Source organism: Callithrix jacchus, chromosome 6 (assembly GCF_049354715.1).
Source record: "Callithrix jacchus isolate 240 chromosome 6, calJac240_pri, whole genome shotgun sequence".
NCBI lineage: Eukaryota > Metazoa > Chordata > Mammalia > Primates > Cebidae > Callithrix > Callithrix jacchus.
Window position 1 is genome coordinate 11,608,721 of NC_133507.1, and position 21,490 is coordinate 11,630,210.

General features: G+C 39.0%; 1 protein-coding gene and 1 long non-coding RNA gene across 10 annotated transcripts in view; both read left to right on the forward strand.

Annotated features, from left to right (window-relative positions):
* LOC118154464 (uncharacterized) overlaps positions 1-21,490 on the forward strand; it is a 924,399-nt gene that overhangs the window by 402,423 nt on the left and 500,486 nt on the right. For all 9 annotated transcript variants that reach the window (XR_013536616.1, XR_013536615.1, XR_013536618.1 and 6 more), the window contains one exon: positions 20,145-20,250. This is a non-coding gene — a long non-coding RNA (uncharacterized LOC118154464). The remainder of the gene's footprint in view (positions 1-20,144; positions 20,251-21,490) is intronic.
* Positions 1,813-4,231, forward strand: LOC100398950 (akirin-1). Its single transcript, XM_035303729.3, has one exon. It carries the CDS (start codon positions 1,909-1,911, stop codon positions 2,488-2,490), a length of 582 nt encoding a protein of 193 aa, XP_035159620.1. The 5' UTR covers positions 1,813-1,908; the 3' UTR covers positions 2,491-4,231.

The window sequence follows — 21,490 nt, forward strand, 5'->3', positions numbered from 1 at the left end:
AGCAAAGAGACTGGTGGGGTTTGGCCTTTGTCCTAGAGATCTGTAGAACTTTAAACTTGAGAGTGTTGATTTAGGGTATCTGGGAGAAAAAATTTCTAAGCAAAGTGTTCAAGAGGTGACACAGCATAAAAGTTTTGAAAATTTGCAACCTATCAATTTGATAAGAAAAAGAAAAACCCATTTTCTAAGGAGGAATTCAAGCAGGCTGCAGACATTTGCATAAATAACAAGGAGCCAGATGTTAATCACCAAGCCAATGGGCAAAATGTCTCCAGGACATGTCAGAGGTCTTCAAGGAAGCCCCTTCTATCACAGGCCTAGGAGGAATAAATGGTTTCACAGGCTGGGCCCAAGGACTTACTTCTTTGTGCAGTCTTGGGACTTGGTGCCCTGTGCCCTAGCTGTGGCTAAAAGGGGGCAACATACAGCTCAGGCTGTTGCTTCAGAGGGTGCAAGTTCTAGACTTATGGGCTTACATGCGGTGTTTGGACTGCGGGTGAACAGAAGTCTAGAATTGAGGTTCAAGAACCCCTCCTAGATTTCAGATATATGGAAATACTTGGATGTCCAGGCAGAGGTGTGCTGTAGGGGTGGAACCCTCGTGGAGAACCTCTGCTGAGGCAGTGTGCAAGGGAAATGTGGGGTCAGAACCCCCACACAAAGTCCCCTCTGGAGCACTTCCTTGTGGAGCTGTGAGAAGAGGCCATCATCCTCCAGACCCCAGAATGGTAGATCCACTGACAACTTACACTGTGCACCTGGAAAGCACCCTGTGGGAAATGGCTGAATCATGGGGTGGGTTCTCCCATGCTGTTCTCATGGTGAGTCTCACAAGATCTGATGGTTTTACAAGTGTCTGGTGTTTCCCCTGCTTGCACCCACTCCATCCTGCTGAGCTGTGAAGAAGGTACCCGCTTCTCCTTTGCCTTTTGCCTTGAATGATGGCCTCTTCCACAATGCAAACTGTGAGTCAACTAAACCTCTCTCCTTTATAAATTACCCAGTGTCAGGTATTTCTTCATAGCAATGTGAGAATGCACTAATTCACCAATTAGATCTTTCTATTGTTTCTTTAAATTCTTTCTCCACTTTTGATTGATTGACAAAATTTTGTTTGTTCTCTTTTATCAACAACAATTTAGAATTTCTAATCTTGTTTCCAGTTCCTAAGATCATATTTAAGAAGTTTTAAATGGAAGTATAACATACTTATAGAAAATTGCTCACATCAAAAATCTATAGCATGAGGAATTTTTAGAAAGTGAGCACACTTTCTAAAATGCAATCAGTACCCTAGGAGGCTTCCTGCTGTTCTTTCAATTGCTGTTCCTCCCTCAAAGATAGCCCTAAATCTTGTTAAGCATTTTTGAGCCTATGCTTTTCTGTTACATCACTGTATATAATCCATGAAGAAAATAAAACCTTTAGCTTTTCTGAACATTTATATTCATCCTCTTCTGTGCTCCAAGACTCAGGTTTTGATAATATCTGTAATTCTTACATTTTGGCTATGGATTTTTTTAAATATGATTTTAAAATTTCCTTATGCCTCTTGTTTTTAAAAGTATCTATTCTGAACAGTTGCATTAAACTCTGGAAGTATACTGTCACTCTTATTTTGATGTTGTTGTAGATTTTATCTGCTGCTTTTCTCTAGTGTATTTTATGTCTAAGGTTTTTCTCCTTATTGGATATACACATATAATTGTTTTATTTTGCTAGTGTATATAATTAATATTTTTAAAATAAAAGTTATACATTTGCTAATATATTTTCTGAGTCCATGAGAAATTTTGAAAAAATACTTAGTTGATTGGAGCCGGCTTGGCTGGCAAGCCCCGCTGAGGAGCCGGATCTTGGGCCGCACTTACCGCCGCGTCCGCTCCCAGTCCCTGGCCCCTCAGCGGGATGGCGTGTGGGGCGACGCTGAAGCGGCCCATGGAGTTCGAGGCAGCGCTGCTGAGCCCCGGCTCCCCGAAGCGGCGGCGCTGCGCCCCTCTGCCAGGCCCCACTCCGGGCCTCAGGCCCCCGGACGCCGAGCCGCCGCCGCCGCCGTTTCAGACGCAGACCCCACCGCCGAGTCTGCAGCAGCCCGCCCCGCCCGGCAGCGAGCGGCGCCTTCCAACTCCGGAGCAAATTTTTCAGAACATAAAACAAGAATATAGTCGTTACCAGAGGTGGAGACATTTAGAAGTTGTTCTTAATCAGAGTGAAGCTTGTGCCTCAGAAAGTCAACCTCACTCCTCAGCACTCACAGCACCTAGCTCTCCAGGTTCCTCATGGATGAAGAAGGACCAGCCCACCTTTACCCTCCGACAAGTTGGAATAATATGTGAGCGTCTCTTAAAAGACTATGAAGATAAGATTCGGGAGGAATATGAGCAAATCCTCAATACCAAACTAGCAGAACAATATGAATCTTTTGTGAAATTCACACATGATCAGATTATGCGACGGTATGGGACAAGGCCAACAAGCTATGTGTCCTGAAGCTTTGTCACATATCTGGGTACCAGGTTTGACCTCAAAAGATGGCTGCTGTACACTTTTTGCAACTGGTTTGATATCACATTTCAGCTCCAACTTTGCATCCTGAGAACACTTAAATGTTTCTGCGGGTCCATTTTATACAACTTGAAAGACCATAAAACTTTCTGGTTGCCACAAGCATATCTTTCTTTTCTGCTCATCCAATAAACAGCTGTGCCCTACTGTGATAGATGTTCCAAACAAAAATACCTGGAGCAGCAGTTTAGCAAAATATGCCTTCAGTGGCACTCAGCAAATGGAGTTTCCCCAAGCACAGTTCTGTAAGAAGTGTGTGTGAGAGTGTGTGTATATGTGTGTATGTGTATTTTAAGTTATTATTTGTATTGTGCAAAAACTTTTTTTGATCTTGGGGATTCTGGCTGTGAATTTGATGCACGACAATTATGGTAAAAAAACATTTGCTTGGTCTACAGAAGATCATTAATGTTTTGTGACCATATAAGTTGTAACAGTGGATTGTTTTTATGTGTAGGTATTATTGTTAAATACAGGGACTGTTTCCAGGCACAGAATATGAATCATAAGTTAGGATGGACATTAGATATGATTATGATGATATAGCAAAGGTCTACAGTCCTAGATCTACAGATGTGTGGTGAGAAATTTGAACAAACTGGAGACGGGCCATTGACACATGGACTCTGCCTAGGCGTGTTAGGAAAATACTTTGACTCCAAGCCTTAAAATACTCACATGGAGTCAGTGCTCACCTCATTCACACAATCATAGAGCTCCCTGGACACTGAACCTCTAAAGGGAAAAGGTGTCCCCTGGAGCAGGAGCATCAGGGTTTGCTTGGGAGCATAAGAGGTGAGCTCAGGGCTAGGCCTGGGCCAGGCCCCAGCAGCACTGCTACTTGGGAGGAGCCACTTCACCTTTGTGTTAGTTATTAAAAGTAGAATTGGGGCTGGGTGTGTTGGCTAACGCCTGTAATCCCAGCACTTTGGGAGGCCGAGGTAGGTGGATCACTTGAGGTCAGGAGTTCAAGACCACCCTGGCCAATATGGTAAAACCCCATCTCTATTAAAAATCCAAAAAAATTAGCCAGGTGTAGTGGCAAGCGCCTGTAATCCCAGCTACTTGGGAGGCTGAGGCAGGAGAATCACTTGAATCCAGGAGGCAGGGGTTACAGTGAGCTGAGATGGATCGCGCCACTGCACTCCAGCCTGGGCGACAGAGACTCCGTCTCAAAAAAAAAAAAAAAATATATAGAATCCTTTGGTCAGGTTCTCCCAAATTATTTTGAGGTGTCCATGGTCAACTGCTTCAGCTTTGTTTTGGCAACCCCCTGCCCGAAGTCGCATATAGGCTGTTCTTCACCTTGTTTCCAAGGCCGAGGAACAGAAAATAGCCTCTGTTTTGAGGAGGTGGAAGTTAAGTATACATTTATTTTTTACTGTGACTTGTTCAGGACCACATTTTACAAAATGCCTTGTTTCCTTTATTGTTTCTGGAAAGGAAAGTTCTATTAATATTGTTTTACTTTGAATATAGAATAGTTTTTTTAATTAGGGCTTATTTTGAAAAATTCTGAGTTTAATTCAAATGTATGCCAATACCTTCCAAAGTAAGGTAATATTCAGAGACAGTTGTTCTGATCAGATGGCTTAGAGAAATTTCTGGAATATTCACATTCAAAGATCCTTATTAATGAATGTCTTTGACTTAAATCTAACCAAAAACTGCAACATTATTCTTTGTACATTTTCATTATATAGTGTTAACAAGCTTAGTTGCAAACAAATAAAATACTTAAGCTATTTGTTTAAAAAAAAAAAAAAAAAGAAAAAATACTTAGTTTTACTTCGTGTGTAAATGATAATTTGGCTTGTTAAAGCATTAAAGATTCACTGTATTCTTTTTAGAACAATATACACATTTCTTCATCAAGTTCTAGTACTTAGCATTTTGTACAACAAATTCAGCATATATATGTTTCTCTTTCCTTTTTAATATACTTATTTTATCCTTCTAGAAGTTCTCAGTATTTTTCAGAATTAACCTTTGAATTTAGAAATACCAGAATATATATACATACACAAATTTCCTTTTTTTTTTTTTGCAGTACTTTTTTTATTGCATTTTAGGTTTTGGGGTACATGTGCAGAACATGCAAGATAGTTGCATAGGTACACACATGGCAGTGTGATTTGCTGTCTTCTCCCCTTTACCCACATCTGGCATTTCTCCCCATGCTATCTCTCCCCAGCTCCCCACCCCCGCTGTCCCTCCCCTATTCCCCCAATAGACCCCAGTGTGTAGTGCTCCCCTCCCTGTGTCCATGTGTTCTCATTGTTCATCACCCACCTATGAGTGAGAATATGCGGTATTTCATTTTCTGTTCTTGTGTTAGCTTGCTGAGAATGATGTTCTCCAGATTCATCCATGTCCCTACAAAGGACACAAACTCATTGTTTTTGATGGCTGCATAATATTCCATGGTGTATATGTGCCACATTTTTCCAGTTCAGTCTATCATTGATGGGCATATGGGTTGGTTCCAGGTCTTTGCTATTGTAAACAGTGCTCCAAAGAACATTTGTGTGCATGTGTCCTTATAGTAGAACGATTTATATTCCTTTGGATATATACCCAGTAATGGGATTGCTGGGTCAAATGGAATTTCTATTTCTAGGTCCTTGAGGAATCGCCACACTGTCTTCCACAATGGTTGAACTAATTTACACTCCCACCAGCAGTGTAAAAGTGTTCCTATTTCTCCACATCCTCTCCAGCATCTGTTGTCTCTAGATTTTTTGATGATCGCCATTCTAACTGGTGTGAGATGGTATCTCAAGGTAGTTTTGATTTGCATTTCTCTGATGACCAGTGATGATGAGCATTTTTTCATATGTTTGTTGGCCTCATGTATGTCTTCTTTTGTAAAGTGTCTGTTCATATCCTTTGCCCATTTTTGAATGGGCTTGTTTGTTTTTTTCTTGTAAATCTGTTTGAGTTCTTTGTAAATTCTGGATATCAGCCCTTTGTCAGATGGGTAAACTGCAAAAATTTTTTCCCATTCTGTTGGTTGCTGATTCACTCTAGCAACTGTTTCTTTTGCTGTGCAGAAGCTGTGGAGTTTCATTAGGTCCCATTTGTCTATTTTGGCTTTTGCTGCCAATGCTTTTGGTGTTTTGTTCATGAAGTCCTTGCCTACTCCTATATCCTGGATGGTTTTGCCTAGATTTTCTTCTAGGGTTTTTATGGTGCCGGGTCTTATGTTTAAGTCTTTAATCCATCTGAAGTTAATTTTAGTGTAAGGTGTCAGGAAGAGGTCCAGTCTCTGCTTTCTGCACATGGGTAGCCAGTTTTCCCAACACCATTTATTAAATAGGGAGTCCTTTCCCCATTGCTTGTTTTTGTCAGGTTTATCAAAGATTGTATGGTTGTAGATATGTTGTGTTGCCTCCGATGCCTCTGTTCTGTTCCATTGGTCTATATCTCTGTTTTGGTACCAGTAACATGCTGTTTTGATTACTGTAGCCTTGTAGTATAGTTTGAAGTCTGGTAGTGTGACGGCTGCTGCTTTGTTCTTTTTGCTTAGAATTGACTTGGTGTTGCGGGCTCTTTTTTGGTTCCATATGAAGTTCAAGGTGGTTTTTTCCAGTTCTGTGAAGAAAGTCAATGGTAGCTTGATGGGGATAGCGTTGAGTCTGTAAATTACTTTGGGCAGTATGGCCATTTTCACAATATTGATTCTTCCTAACCATGAACATGGAATGTTTCTCCATCTGTTTGTGTCCTCTCTTATTTTGTTGAGCAGTGGTTTGTAGTTCTCCATGAAGAGGTCCTTTACATTCCTTGTTAGTTGTATTCCTAGGTATTTTATTCTCTTTGTAGCAATTGTGAATGGCAGTTCGTTCTTGATTTGGCTCTCCTTAAGTCTGTTATTGGTGTATAGGAATGCTTGTGATTTTTGCACATTGATTTTATATCCTGAGACTTTGCTGAAGTTGCTTATCAGTTTCAGGAGTTTGGGGGCTGAGACGATGGGGTCTTCTAGATATACAATCATGTCATATGCAAATAGAGACAATTTGGCTTCCTCCTTTCCTATTTGAATACCCTTTATTTCTTTTTCTTGCCTGATTGCTCTGGCTAGAACTTCCAGTACTATATTGAATAGGAGTGGTGACAGAGGGCATCCTTGTCTAGTGCCAGATTTCAAAGGGAATGCTTCCAGTTTTTTCCCATTCAGTATGATATTGGCTGTTGGTTTGTCATAAATAGCTTTTATTATTTTGAGATACGTTCCATCAATACCGAGTTTATTGAGGGTTTTTAGCATAAAGGGCTGTTGAATTTTGTCAAAGGCCTTCTCTGCATCTATTGAGATAATCATGTGGTTTTTGTTTTTGGTTCTGTTTGTGTGGTGAATTACATTTATAGACTTGCATATGTTGAACCAGCCTTGCATCCCCGGGATGAATCCTACTTGATCATGGTGGATAAGCTTTTTGATGTGCTATTGCAATCGGCTTGCCAGTATTTTATTGAAGATTTTTGTGTTTATGTTCATCATGGATATTGGCCTGAAGTTTTCTTTTCTTGTTGAGTCTCTGCCAGGTTTTGGTATCAGGATGATGTTGGTCTCATAAAATGATTTGGGAAGGATTCCCTCTTTTTGGATTATTTGGAATAATTTCAGAAGGAATGGTAACAGTTCCTCTTTGTGTGTCTGGTAGAATTCGGCTGTGAACCCTTCAGGACCTGGGCTTTTTTTGTGTGGTAGGCTCTTAATTGCTGCCTCGACTTCAGACCTTGTTATTGGTCTATTCATAGTTTCAGCTTCCTCCTGGTTTAGGCTTGGGAGGACACAAGTGTCCAGGAATTTATCCATTTCTTCCAGGTTTACTAGTTTATGTGCATAGAGTTGTTTGTAATATTCTCTGATGATGGTTTGAATTTCTGTGGAATCTGTGGCGATTTCCCCTGTATTGTTTTTTATTGCATCTATTTGGTTATTCTCTCTTTTCTTTTTTATCAGTTTGGCTAGTGGTCTGTCTATTTTGTTGAGCTTTTCAAAAAACCAGCTCTTGGATTTATTGATTTTTTGAAGGGGTTTTTTGTGTCTCTATCTCCTTCAGTTCTGTTCTGATCTTAGTTATTTCTTGTCTTCTCTAGGTTTTGAGTTTTTTGATCTTGCTTCTCCAACTCTTTCAATTTTGACCTTAGGGTGTCAATTTTGGATCCTCCACTCTTCTCATGTGGGCACTTGTAGCTATATATTTTCCTCTAGAGACTGCTATAAATGTTTCCCAGAGATTCTGGTATGTTGTGTCTTCGTTCTCATTGGTTTTGAAGAACTTCTTTATTTCTGCCTTCATTTCATTGTTTATCCAGTCAACATTCAAGAGCCAGTTGTTCAGTTTCCATGAAGCTGTGCAATTCTGAGTTAGTTTCTGAATTTTGAGTTCTAACTTGATTGCACTATGGTCTGAGAGGCTGTTTGTTATGATTTCAGTTGTTTTGCATTTGCTGAGGAGTGATTTACTTCCAATTATGTGGTCAGTTTTAGAGTAGGTGTGATGTGGTGCTGAGAAGAATGTATATTCTGTGGATTAGGGGTGGAGAGTTCTGTAAATGTCTATCAGGTTTGCTTGTTCCAGGTCTGAGTTCAAGTCCTGGATATCCTTGTTAATTTTCTGTCTGGTTGATCTGTCTAGTATTGACAGTGGATTGTTAGTCTCCCACTATTATTGTGTGGGAGTCTAAGTCTCTTTGTAAGTCATTAAGAACTTGCCTTATATATCTGGGTGCTCCTGAATTGGGTCCATATATATTTAGGATCCTTAGCTCTTCTTGTTGTATCGATCCTTTGACCATTATGTAATGTCCTTCTTTGTCTCTTTTGATCTTTGTTGCTTTAAAGTCTATTTTATCAGAGATGAGAATTGCAACTCCTGCTTTTTTTGCTCTCCATTTGCTTGGTAAATCTTCCACCATCCCTTTATTTTGAGTTTTTGTGTATCCTTGCATGTGAGATGGGTTTCCTGGATACAGCACACCGATGGGTTTTGGGTTTCTATCCAATTTGCCAGTCTGTGTCTTTTGATTGGTGCATTTAGTCCATTTCCATTTAGGGGTAATATTGTTATGTGTGATTTTGATACTGCCATTTTGATGCTAGCTGACTGTTTTGCCCATTAGTTGATGCAGATTCTTCATTTTGTTGATGCTGTTTAGCCTTTGGTATGTTTTTGGAATGGCTGGTACTGGTTGTTCCTTTCTATGTGTAGTGCCTCTTTCAGGAGGTCTTGTAAAGCAGGCCTGGTGGTGACAAAAATCTCTGAGTACTTGCTTGTTCACAAAGGATTTTATTTTTTCTTCGCTTATGAAGCTCAGTTTGGCTGGATATGAAATTCTGGGTTGAAAGTTCTTTTCTTTAAGGATGTTGGATATTGGCCCCCTCTCTCTTCTGTCTTGTAGGGTTTCTGCCAAGAGATCTGCTGTGAGTCTGATAGGCTTCCCTTTGTGGGTGACCCGATCTTTCTCTCTGGCTGTCCTTAGAATTTTCTTCTTCATTTCAACCCTGGTGAATCTGACGATTATGTGCCTTGGGGTTGCTCTTCTTGTGGAATATCTTTGTGGTGTTCTCTGTATTTCCTGGACTTGACTATTGGCCTGCCTTGCTAGGTTGGGGAAATTTTCCTGGATAATATCCTGAAGAGTATTTTCCAGCTTGGCTTCATTCTCTTCGTCACATTCAGGTACACCTATCAAACGTAGGTTAGGCTCTTCACATAGTCCCACATTTCTTGGAGACTTTGTTCATTCCTTTTTGCACTTTTTTCTCTAATCTTGGCTTCTCATTTCATTTCATTGAGTTGATCTTCGACTTCTGATATCCTTTCTTCTGTTTGGTCAATTTGGCTGTTGAAACTTGTGCATGCTTTGTGAAGTTCTCATGTTTGTTTTTCAGCTCCTTCCATTCACTCATATTCCTCTCTAAGTTGTCCATTCTTGTTATCATTTCCTCAAATCTTTTTTCAAGGTTCTTAATTTCTTTTCAACATGTTCTTTTATCTCACGGAAGTTTCTCATTACCCACCTTATGAAGTCTGATTACATCATTTCATCACACTCATTCTCTGTCCAGCTTTGTTCCCTTGCTGGTGAGGAGTTTTGGTCCTTTGTAGGAGGTGAGGTGTTCTGGTTTCGGGTGCTTTCCTCCTTTTTTTTGCGCTGGTTTCTTCCCATTTTTTTGGATTTATCCACCTGTTGTCTGAGTGGTTGCTGATTTTCTGATTGGGTTTCTGAGTGTCCAGATTGTTGATGAAGTATTTCTGTTTCTTAGTTTTCCTTCTAACAGTCTGGCCCCACTGCTGTAGGACTGCTGATGTCCACTCCAGGCCCTGCTTGCCTGGGGAACTCCTATAGCAGCTGCGGAACTGTGAGGGTTGCTACCAGATTCTTCTTCTGCTATCTTTGTCTCTGAATGATGCCCGCCAAATGTCAGTCTGATCAGTCCTTTGTGAGGTGACTCTTTGGATATATGGAGTTCAGGGAGCTGCTTGAGGAGACTGTCTGTATTTTATACTTGAGGAGACAGCCTGTACTTTATAGGAGCTCAATTGCTGAGGTGTGAGCTGTGTTGTTCATTCAGGGCTGCTAGGCAGGTACGTTTAAGTCTGCTGCAGCAGAACTCATAAAGCCCCCTTTTTTTTTCCTTAGGTGCTCTGTCCTGGGGAGGTAGGGCTTTATTTATAAGTATCTGTTGCACTGTCCTGCCCAGCAAGGAGGCAGTCTAATCACTCCTTGCCTGTAGTGGCTATGCTGAGCTGCCGTGGGCTCCACCCTGTTGCCATGGGTGCTGCTCTGCTGCTGTGGGCTCCACCTTGTTGCTGTGGGCTCTGCCTTGCTGCTGTGTGTAATTCCCTGTAGTCCTGTTTATATGGGTGTGGTTAGAGCTGCCATGGTGATGATGGCCTGCCTCTGTAGTGGTGGACTCTCTCTGTTATGGTGGGTTGCCCCAGCAATGGTGGGTTGCCTCAGCAATGGCAGGCTGCATCAGCAATGGCAGTGTAGCTCTGTAGGGATCGAGTGCCTCGGTAATGGCAGACGCCCCTCCCCCTCCGAGCTGCACCATCCTGGGTTCTGCTGTGCTTGCTGTGAAACTCTCTACCCCAAGCATTTCCAATTGCTGTTTTGTTTGTTTTTGTGGGGGTGGGACCTGCCGAGCCTGATTACCTGGCTCCCTGCCTCAGAGCCCCGCCCTTTTTTTTAAGTTGAACGGTTGACTCTCCCAGGTGTTCCAGTCGCCTGCTGAAAGGGCGCCGGGATCTGTGTGATTTCCCATGCAGTGACCCACTGCGCTGGCTAGAATCACGTTGCTGCCCGGGAATCTCCTGGCCTGGCTTTCTGTTTAAGTCCCATTTAATCAGATGAATGTGCTAATCTGCCTTCTGAAATCCCTAATTGCCCGTTTAACAGAGCAACCAAACCAGTGTATGTTTTACGGAGTGCCGCTGCACTGTGTCTCCGGCCCAAACAGCTGTGCTGGCCCAAACAGCCGCACTGGTGGCCTGTGCAGCTCCTACACCTGGAAATCTCCTGGTCTGTGGGTAATAAAGATCCATCTGGAAATGTGGTGTCCACTCACCATTTGCAGATTCACTGGGAGCTGCAATCCTGAGTTGGTCCTACAGTGCCATCTTCTCCATAAATGCAGTACTTTAAAGAATCTGAGTTAGAAGAGTTCCATAAAGGCTTCTGATTCAACTCCACCCAAAGATGGAATGCCTCTTTTTTTTTTTTTTTTTTTTTTAGTGCTTAGGTGGCACTTTACTTCTGAAAATTCAAGTATTTCTCAAATAGAGCTTCTCAAATACTTCCTATTTGTCTTTTGCTTTATGTTCTCAAGTTGGACTTTTGAAATGACTACTTTTTAATCTATATCAATATTTGGCAAGGCAAGGCTTTCTATATCATTCTTTTTATTAAAATTTCTTTTGGATATTATACATCTATCCATCTGTCCATTCATCTATCTTTGAGTAGAGCCTGCCATACCGTAAGTACTAGATACAGTTGTTGTTGTTATTACATGGCATTGTATCTTTGTTGATGGATCATAACCATCCTCTGCTATTGGAGTATTGTACCTTCACATCTAGTAAATGATATATTCCATTTTATTTCATTTTTTATTTCATTCAATTTTTTTGTGAAAGGGTGGCATATTTTTACATACCTTATAGTTTATTAATTGTCAATTGTAGCTGTGTTTTTAACACAGATGTCTAGTAGATTACACTGCTGTATAAAGGTGTTACTGACTTTTTTTTGTTTTACATTGGTCCTGTGCCCAGAAACTGTGTGAAGTCCTTTTATTCATTCTACTTGTTTGTTTATGGATTATGTTTGATGTATTATGTAGAAAAGGAATATTCAGACATTTTTTGGGAGCAGGCTAGATGGTAAATGCTTTTTTCTTTGAGGGTCATGCAACCTCTGTTTTAACTACTCAACTCTGACTTTTAAGATAAAAGCAGCCATAGATAATATGTAAAACAAAAATGGGTGTAGCTGAATTTGGCCTACAATAGAGCCTGATTTGGCCCATGAGTCTTATTTTGGCAGAGACTTGATGTAGATAATAATTTTATTATTTATGTTTTTAAAGCCATCCATTAAGCAAGCCTCTTGAGTCTTATCATATTTCATAGGCTAAGATTTCTAGTATAGCATTATACAGTGGTGCCAATAGTATCTTTACCTTTATCCAGGATTTATTGGGATTCATTACAAATTTTAATGCTAAGAATGATGTCATGTTTGGGTTAAGAAAATTTATCTTTATTACAACTTGACCAAATGATTTCTAATAAAAAATATTATTTAAAACTGTTTTGCACCTATGAAGAGAATTATGATTTTGTCTTTTATTCTTAGTGTTGATCAATTTTATAATTTTGAAATATCTTTACCTAATTCCAACTCATTCATGATGAATTATTTTCATACACTATTTGATTTTGATTTCCTGTGATTTTATTATGCTTGCATTTATGCTTATAAGTGAGTTGGGTTTTAAAATTATTTTTGCACCATCATAGACTGATTGGCATATGGATTTTTTGGATTTAATACAATTATTCTGTGTAGTTGGTTGTGGGGAGATATTTTGACTGTTGATTAAATTATTTAATGGTTGCTTATCTATTCAGAATGTTTTTTTTTAGTCATTTTGGTGATAAAACTTTTTTTTAGAAGATCTTATATTTCATATGTTTTTAAATGTATTGGAAAGATCATTCATAGTATTAACATGAGTTGTGACTTGTCTACAGTTATGTTTCTTTTTCATTTCTCATTATGGTAATTTGTCGCTTTCCTGCTTTTCTCTTGATCACTTTTGTTAGAAATTTATAAATAGTACTCATCTTTTAAAGAAACTAGTGTTTGGTTTTGTTATTCATCTCTATTTTTTTTATGTATTCAATATTATTCTCTTAGTTATTTCTTTTCCACTGCCTAATTTAGATTTTTCTTGCTCTTTTTAAAATGTCTGCTTTAGTTAAATATTTCATTCACTATTTTCAGTCTTAAAAAATTCTTGAGCCTGCAAAATTTCCTGAAGTACTAATTTAGCTGTAACTTAAAAGTTTTAAATATTTTCTGTTATTTAGTTATAAATATTTCATGATGTCTTATAAGTTAGAAGTGTGTTGTTTAGTCTCCAATGTATGATGATATTTTGGGACTTTTATTGTAAATTTTAAATTTTGTTGCAATATTACTATGAAATAATATTATCTTAATTATGCGAATTTTTGAAATGTGTTGAGACTTTCTAAGTAGCCCTGTGTAAGTTAAAAGCACCTTTCCTATGTTCCATGTATTCCTATGGTTCATGTATTCCTGGGGTGGGTGGAGTGAGGAGTGATAGAACTTAGGTATGGGTAGGGATGGAGGTGCCAGCAGGTGTCAGCTCACTCAGGAAACACACTTGCATGTGTTTCTCAATCGTTTTTAGCTTTCTCATTTGTCAACCTAGCAAATTTTATGATGTAGATTTCTGTAGTGTACTGTCTTGCATTTTAACATTCTAGACGTTGGCATCAGGTGTGTTTTTTACTTAAAGACAATTTACAAATCAAAACAGAAAGTTGCAATAAACTCCCTTTACAGTTGTAGTTATAAGGAGCCTCAAATTCCCTTAGGCTTGGTTGATAAAACAGGGCATTTATCCTATTTCTGTGATGATGTTCAGCAAAGTTTATGACAGAGGGAAACAGCTGGTAAAGTGGGTTCATGGAAAGGTGAAGGTAATATAGCCATAAAAAACAAAAGGATAATGATTTTAAAAGGGATAATAGTTGTAACAACACCATTAACCTTTTGCTTCAAATTATGGAATGTGTGGTCTTTTTTAGAGGGCTAATCAAAGGTTTTCAGTAACTGCAATGTGGGAGAAAGGAGGAGTACTTTAGAATTTGTGATAATTTTTTCCCTTAAAATGATTCTGCTCTCTAGTCCATTTAGAAAACAAGACCATTGCTGGGTTTCTATTTATTCTGAAAGAAAGTTAATATAATTTACAAATAAATGTATTGATGTTTGTAATAGAATGAATGTTAAAGAATATATATGCAGTAAGATAGTAGACCAGGATTCAAATAATCTGGTTTTAAGATTGGATACTAGCATTGAGAGGGGAAGGCATTTCTGTGGAGTGAAAGCATAGCACAATGTTTTCTATTCCAGATTTATAAATACACTTTGGAATTTGTTGTTTGGGCTATAGTTTAATTTAGTGAAAACTGGAATCTCTCCTTTTTTAGACTGTGTGATTTTACCACTGATAGAGACTATATGCGTGCAAGAAAGGTGAAATTAATTGCAGAGCAAATCGGATTAATGAAAATGAGATAAAGAAAACATTAGTGAGGCTAATTTAGATGAAAATCTATAATTTTTGTTGAGCAAAAGAAGAGTTTTCTACATTAAAAGTTCTTAAGGTGACATCCAGTGTCATCTCAATGCTTTTGGACTCTGAGGGTTTTGCAAACCTCTGGAAATTTATGTTCAATTTTCTAAGAAGATACATTTATGAATTGTTTTTTATAAGAAGATTTATATAGCTCAGCAACTTCTCAAAGCTTCTGTGACACCCAAAATGGTTAAGAACAACCGATCTAGATTTCCCCCCATAATTACTTTATTGCCTGGGAATGGCTTCATTTTCTGCAAGAATTTTGAGATTTGATGCCTCTCAACACTGCCCTCTCCCTTCAAAAGCTATTAAAAGTATGATCACCTTCTCAGGAACTTGATTTTGTAGAAAATTTACTTTTCAAACCAAACTTTTGGATATATGGTCCAACAAGTAAATGAGCACCTGTAAGATCAACCAGGTTTAGGAAATGGGATATTGACAACATGGTTCTTCCTGGGATGTCCATAGCAAGACCCCTGTATATACACCTGAATTCTTTAACTTTGTGTATGTGAAATATGAACCAAAAATAGTTGGCCCATTGTGAAGAATTTTGCTCTTTTGTTTTTTAAAAAATTAAATGCAAATCCATGCATTTCAATTCCTATTTATTTCATATACTACTTTGATATAACTATTTTTCTCTTATTCCTTTGCAGTGGCCTGAACTTAGGTCAGACATTTTTCACCATCAGGTTGTTATTGCCCTTCTTCTTGTGGGCTTCATTTGGCACCTGGGGAAAGGCACAGAGCTTGTCCTCAGAGAAACATGTAGTCCTACATTTGGCTCATATCATTCCAGGCCTTTCGTAAACCCTTCAAAAAGTGTAGGTTTCAGAGGAAGTACTTTCAGTTTCAGCTCTGCTTGTTTCTTACCTGATTTCACTGCCTGTGGCTTTGGTAATGGCAGCCCAACTTCTCTAGTGGTCTTTCTCAAGATCAATGTGATTGTTTTGCTCCCCTGCTTAAAAATCTTTCAGTGGCTTTTCTGTGCTTACATACTAAAATCCATAAAGCACAGCCTCCTCCAGTTGCCCCTATTCTCTCAAGGTTATCCTCTTGACCACCTCCCCTGCTGGTCCCCACTTCATTCTGGGTATTCCAGCCATGCACATATTCTGCTCAGCTTTTCTAAATCGGTCATGCCATTCTGAAGTGGCCATGCTATTCTGCACATCCAGTCCTGGCATCTGCTCCTCCCTGTGTGGTTGGCTGCTCCCTGTGTGTGCTTGGTGATTACCCACCCACCCTTTGGGACCCACCCATCTCTCTTTCTGTGAAGTAGCTCTCACATACCCCTTGCTTGTCCACACCTGGAATGGCAGCAGTTGGCTCATTTGTGCCACCATGGGTCCTTGTGCTCACCATTATTACAGCTCTTAGGACACTGCAGTTCATTTAATTGTTTGTACATCTATGGGCTAAAGGCCATTAGAAACTAATTTTTCATGAGCATCTCTTGCCCAGTTCCTAATAGGCTTTGTTTCAGTAAGGTTTTTGCTTGAATTTTGTGTTTGTTGAATGACTATTTCAGTTGGTCTTGTAGAGTACCATGGGAAATTCATTAGTAGAGAAGACCCAAAACTTTAAGGGATAATATCAGTAGATAGTATACAATTACTCTGCCTTCTTCCAACTTTTAAAATATTGCACCAAAATAGTTTAAAGATCCAAGAAAATCTAGCAGGAGAGAAATTTATTTCTTTATTTTTTATTTTAGAAATAGCATTATTGTACATGGAGTGGAAAGAACACCTGATGTTGCTGAAAGAACTAGATTCAAATTCTGGATCTGTCACTAATGATTAGGTAACCTTAGTAGAAACTCATTGCTCTACTTAAAACTTAACCTCTTCATCTCCAGATTAGGGATTATAAAAATACTTTATTATCTCATGATAGAGCTTTCAGGATGGAATTAATGCCTGCATGCATACATTGTTTTGGGTAATGTGTCATAGAAGTGTTAGCAGCATTCATTTTTATTATGCTGCTGGACTTATAGAACCATTACTTTAATTTGAAAGTCAATATCAAATGAGAGTGTGAGAATAGAAATATAAAAGAAAACATCTTCACCCCCACTCTCTTTTTCTGTATCCATTACAGACATCACTAATAGATCGTTGAGATCATTGTCCCTGAGACCACATTTTGTTTTACATGGCCTTCTCAAGCAGTCATTGCCAATTAATCAGTGTTGGCTTTAAAACCTACATGCTACTATGGTGCTAGAATCTTGGATTGATGAACCAAACAGTGTGTAGAAAAAAGTCCTGTAAATGGTTTATCACCATCAGGAACCATATTGTTCTCTTCTTTCATAATGGTCAAATTTTGCCAGGGCACATGGTTTCTCACAATAAAACAACTTTTTTGTCTGTTTTTGTGTGTGTGTGACTGGATATGGCTGCAAAGCATAAGTTTTGGGCAGTGGGATATAAATTGTAGTGTTGTGTGGCAATTTTTGCAAATCATTCTTAGAAAGCAGTTGGTGTAAGCTGTTTGCTGCTCTTCCTCTGGTCTTGTTTTGAATTCTGCTGCCTGGAATATGAACCTGTCATGAGAATGATAAACGGTGAGCTGGAGGAGCTTATGTCCTTGAAAATATTACTGAGCCCCTGACTAAACTTCTGTTTGTTTATGACACTGTTATGTAGCCATTGCAATCTACTGGAAGTTTGCTGTTCACCATAATGCTTTGTTTATTTAACTCTCCTCATTAGAAATTCTTAACAGATTAGTAGAATGCCAAGACCAAATGCATTCACTTTAGGGATAGAGAAGCAAGAGAAAGAATTTGTGTACTTTGCCAGGTTGGAAAAAGATGCAGTGTTGATGTCCCATAACTGGCAGCAAGGCTGAGATTATATGATAGACAGAGCGACACATTGGGAAACTGGGAAGCCAGGTTTTAGTTTAGACCCTAATAAGTGATTTGAAATTGCTCTAACTACATACAACCTCAGTTTTCTATTAAAAATGATGTATATGTCTGACAAGAAGTGGTAAGAAGTTCATGTCAACAGTGAAAGGTGGAAGATAGTGAGGACGTGAGTGAGAACAGGTCAGGAGGCTTCCGTATCCGACATACACAGTCATCAATTTGAGGACTGGCCTGTTTGCTTGCAGATGCCCAGTCAGGGGATTGGCAAAGAAGGGACAGTCAAGGAGTGATACATTTGTATCGTGACACTTGTGCACATGGCCAATGCACCTCATCCATCTAGGGTGAATAGTTGCTTACATTTTGGTATGCACTGATTGTTTCGAATTTCTATCACAAAGCCCCACTTCCACTCTTGTATCTCTGTATATTCTGCTTATGTTTGAATATAGATATTTATACTGACTACAGTAAAAAAGTATATAATAAAACCATTCAACATCAAGAACAGCTTTTCATCTGCTTTGTCAGAACATCATTTAAATAGCTACATTCTGTTAATGCACAGTAGTTAAATAAACTCCAAGATTCTTCTTCTGCAATAACCCATTAAATCATCTTAAATACTATGTCATAATGACAACTTAATGCAACCAGATGTGATATTTGGGGATTAAAAAAATACTTTTCTAAAGACATAGCTTCCTGATTTTACATCCTCAAGCCCATTTGCACAGCTGTTAAATCTCTTGGCTCTACTGTCTATGTGTGTATATCACTTATGTTCTGCTTCATGTGTGACATTACTGAAGTGCAAAGGAGTGTTCCCCAGGACATTGTGATATGTACTTGTGTGAGTTCTGTATCAGCATAATTTTATTCTCTAGGCATGATTTTCTCACTTTGGAAAGGTGCAAATAAATGTGATCATGTGTTGACATGAGAGCACTAGTAAAAGGTCTTACAAGGTGTCCCATGGTCTGAGTGTCATGATAAGTCAATGGCACCCAAAAGGACAGTGTTCATCAGAGCCAGGCTTTGATAGAAGGGTGGTGGCTTGCATCATGTACCACTGAAATGTGCTTATCCACATCTGGATTAAGAATTGCTTCCTGGGAGTGAATTGGCACCATCAAAATAGTAATCTAATACCTCTAGTTTCTGCTCTGCATTGCAATTAATTATTCAGAAGAGGTGTAAGCTTTATAATACTTAGAGTTTCTTGTCATGTGGAATTGGAAGTGAACTTTTGAACTTCTGATTTTATCAGTTGGCATAAAAGTTGGCAAAATTAAAAGTTGTGTATGTAATGAACCATCAAAGAGGAAGAACCCATTTGACAACCATGTTATGCACTGTGTGCAGAGAAGTACGATGCCAGCATCAAGCGGGAATCCTAGAAATTAGGTCATAACAGGCAGTGCAAGTGGGCCCTAATGAACCCAGATTCATATCTGCGGTGAAATTATATGCTGGATAATGTCCTCAGAAAAGCTGCCATGTTTCAATCTGGAAAGAAGCCCATTGCTGATACAACAAATCAATTGATAAGAAGTATCTTTATTGCACTCAATAAAAGAACAGCACAACCCCAAATAAACATACATGGCTCATAAAACAAATTGCTCACCTAAAATGAATTACACTCTAAGTTTTTTTGAGTAAATTACGCCACAGAATATTCAGTGATGTATCCATCCACTAAAGAGTAAGATTATAAACAGCACTAAAAGTAAATGTTTCCACGTTTCTTTTTAGTTTAGTATTTTTTTCAATCTACAGGATTACCAAGAGCAAAATGTAAAAGTAAAAAAAAGTGGTAGAAATGGCCTATTTTGTGAAATATAGGAAAAAATCTACCATCTGTGATTTAGCACAGTTCTCAATATTCCATCTGTGATCTGAACAGGGTTCTTAGCAAAGGCTGAATCCCATTGTAGTTCAATATGATTTTTATAAAAGTTTTTCTAAGAAGACTACTTTTGTAACATACTATTATTCTTAGCATGGAATATCTTTTGAATGGAATAGTAAATATGGCTTTTACAACTGTTGTAATGATGTAATGCAAAGGCTTAACATTCTGAACAACTAATAAACTAGAGCTTTGTTCTAGCACCCTCCCAGACAACTTCACTGTCAAAGAAGTATATATTGAACCCCATGTGTTGGGCCTTTGTCTCTTCATTCATCCACTAAACAAATATTTATTACCAAGCATTCTGTTAAGGGATTTCCACGTGTAAGAGAATCTAAAAGTATTAAATGACATTATGATGTTGCTTCAGTCAGTGTAGTTTTGCTCAATATTAAAAAGAAAACACAATAGCACATCGCATGATGACTCACTGGCCTTTCCTTAAGACAATGCTGGCATTTACTGGTGAGTTTGTCTGGTGATATGAAGCCACATGTACGAAGTCACTGGCCCACATCAAATAATAAAAAAAGCACTGTTTCTCAAGCTCAGCACTCTTGCCACTTTTGACCAGATACTTCTTCGTTGTGGGGGGCTGGCTGTACCATATAGGCTCTGTGGGGTGTTTAAGAGCATCAATGACCTCGACTTACTAGATTCCAGTGGCAACCCTCCTCATGCCTTTAGAAATCCAAAGTGCCTTTAGAAATGGCCAAATCCCCCTGAGAAGATCACTTTTGGTTGAGAACCACTTGTATAAAAGGAATCATTAGATTTTCTTATTATCAACTGTTGGAAACTAATGTTTCCTTTTCTTTTCTCTCTTTCTTTTTTTTCTTTTTTTGTAGGATAGCAGCCCTTCATTTGTACCTAGTTTATTGTTGTAAAAATATATGTGATGGAGACTGACACTGAGCACAGAAAGGACAAGAGTGGAAGATGGTTTCAGAGAAGGTAAGGCTGAGAAAGCTGTTCTGTAATGCATCAAGATCAGGTATGAAACCAACAGCATTACTCTTACTAAGCACAGTTCATTAATCACAGGTGTCTTTGGCCGTCATTCCTTTCTTCTTGCTATATCCTTAATGTGGGGTTTCCAGTCCTCCTTGGCTAGGAGAATCTCATTTTGCAAAGCTTACTCCAGTGTCTTCTACATCTTTTCTGTGAGGGCTTCTCATGTCCCAATAGTAACAAAGTGGGTGTTGAACAATGAGAACACATGGACACAGGGAGGGGAACATCACACACCGGGGCCTGTTGGGAGGTGGGGAGGGTTAGCAGGGGGTGGAGGTTAGGGGAGGGACAGCATTAGGAGAAATACCTAATGTAGATGATGGGGTGATGGATGCAGCAGACCACCATGGCGTGTGTATACCTATGTAACAAAGCTGCACATTCTGCATATATACCACAGAACTTAAAGTATAATAAAAAGGTTCTCTTCTTGCTTTCATGTCATGAAACTTTGCTCACTTCAACTTATTCATTTTCATATTGTTTGATGTTTTCGTTAATTAGCTGGATACCTGTCTCTCTTAAGATGTTATCAACTCTTTGTATCTAGACTGTCATCTTTATAGCCCATATCATCTAGTCCAGGGATGCACTTGCCTGTAAGTAACTGCCAGAAATCTGCCTTAACATAACTTTACTGGACAGTTTGCTTCCCTTACAACATAAGAAACTTTGGTAAGGAGGCAGCCGAATCATTGGTTCTGCAGCTCACCAATGCCTAGGATAACCCTCCAAAATTGTCTTGGCCTTGCCTTCTTGGTCACAAGACAGTGGCTACTCAGCCAGCCTTTCTCTGCATTCCGGGCAGATAGAAACAGAGTTCTGAAGAGACCTACATCATTCCTTTACATCTCATAGGTCAGAACTGAGCCACATGGCAATACCTGTCTGTAGTAGAGGTAGGGAGTTGATTTTTATTTTTCCAGACACTGTAGTAGTAAATGGAAAAGTAAAGCAGATTGGATTGGATTTAGAATCTGCCGTCCGCCAAACGCTGATACCATGCTGGGTGCTTGTGGAAGGACTTGACCATGCTTGCTATGTTCAAGCAGGAACTCTTCATTATAAGGTCTTCTAGTGCAGGAGGAACAAAGACTAACACTTTAGAAAGACACTTGCTTTAGTGTGACGTAAACCATAAATTAGGCTTTAATTTGGCAACTGCTTTTCAAATAACAGC

Bases quoted from the DNA above. Each gene is read 5' to 3' on its own strand.
- LOC100398950 (XM_035303729.3), top strand. From the start codon at position 1,909: ATGGCGTGTGGGGCGACGCTGAAGCGGCCCATGGAGTTCGAGGCAGCG.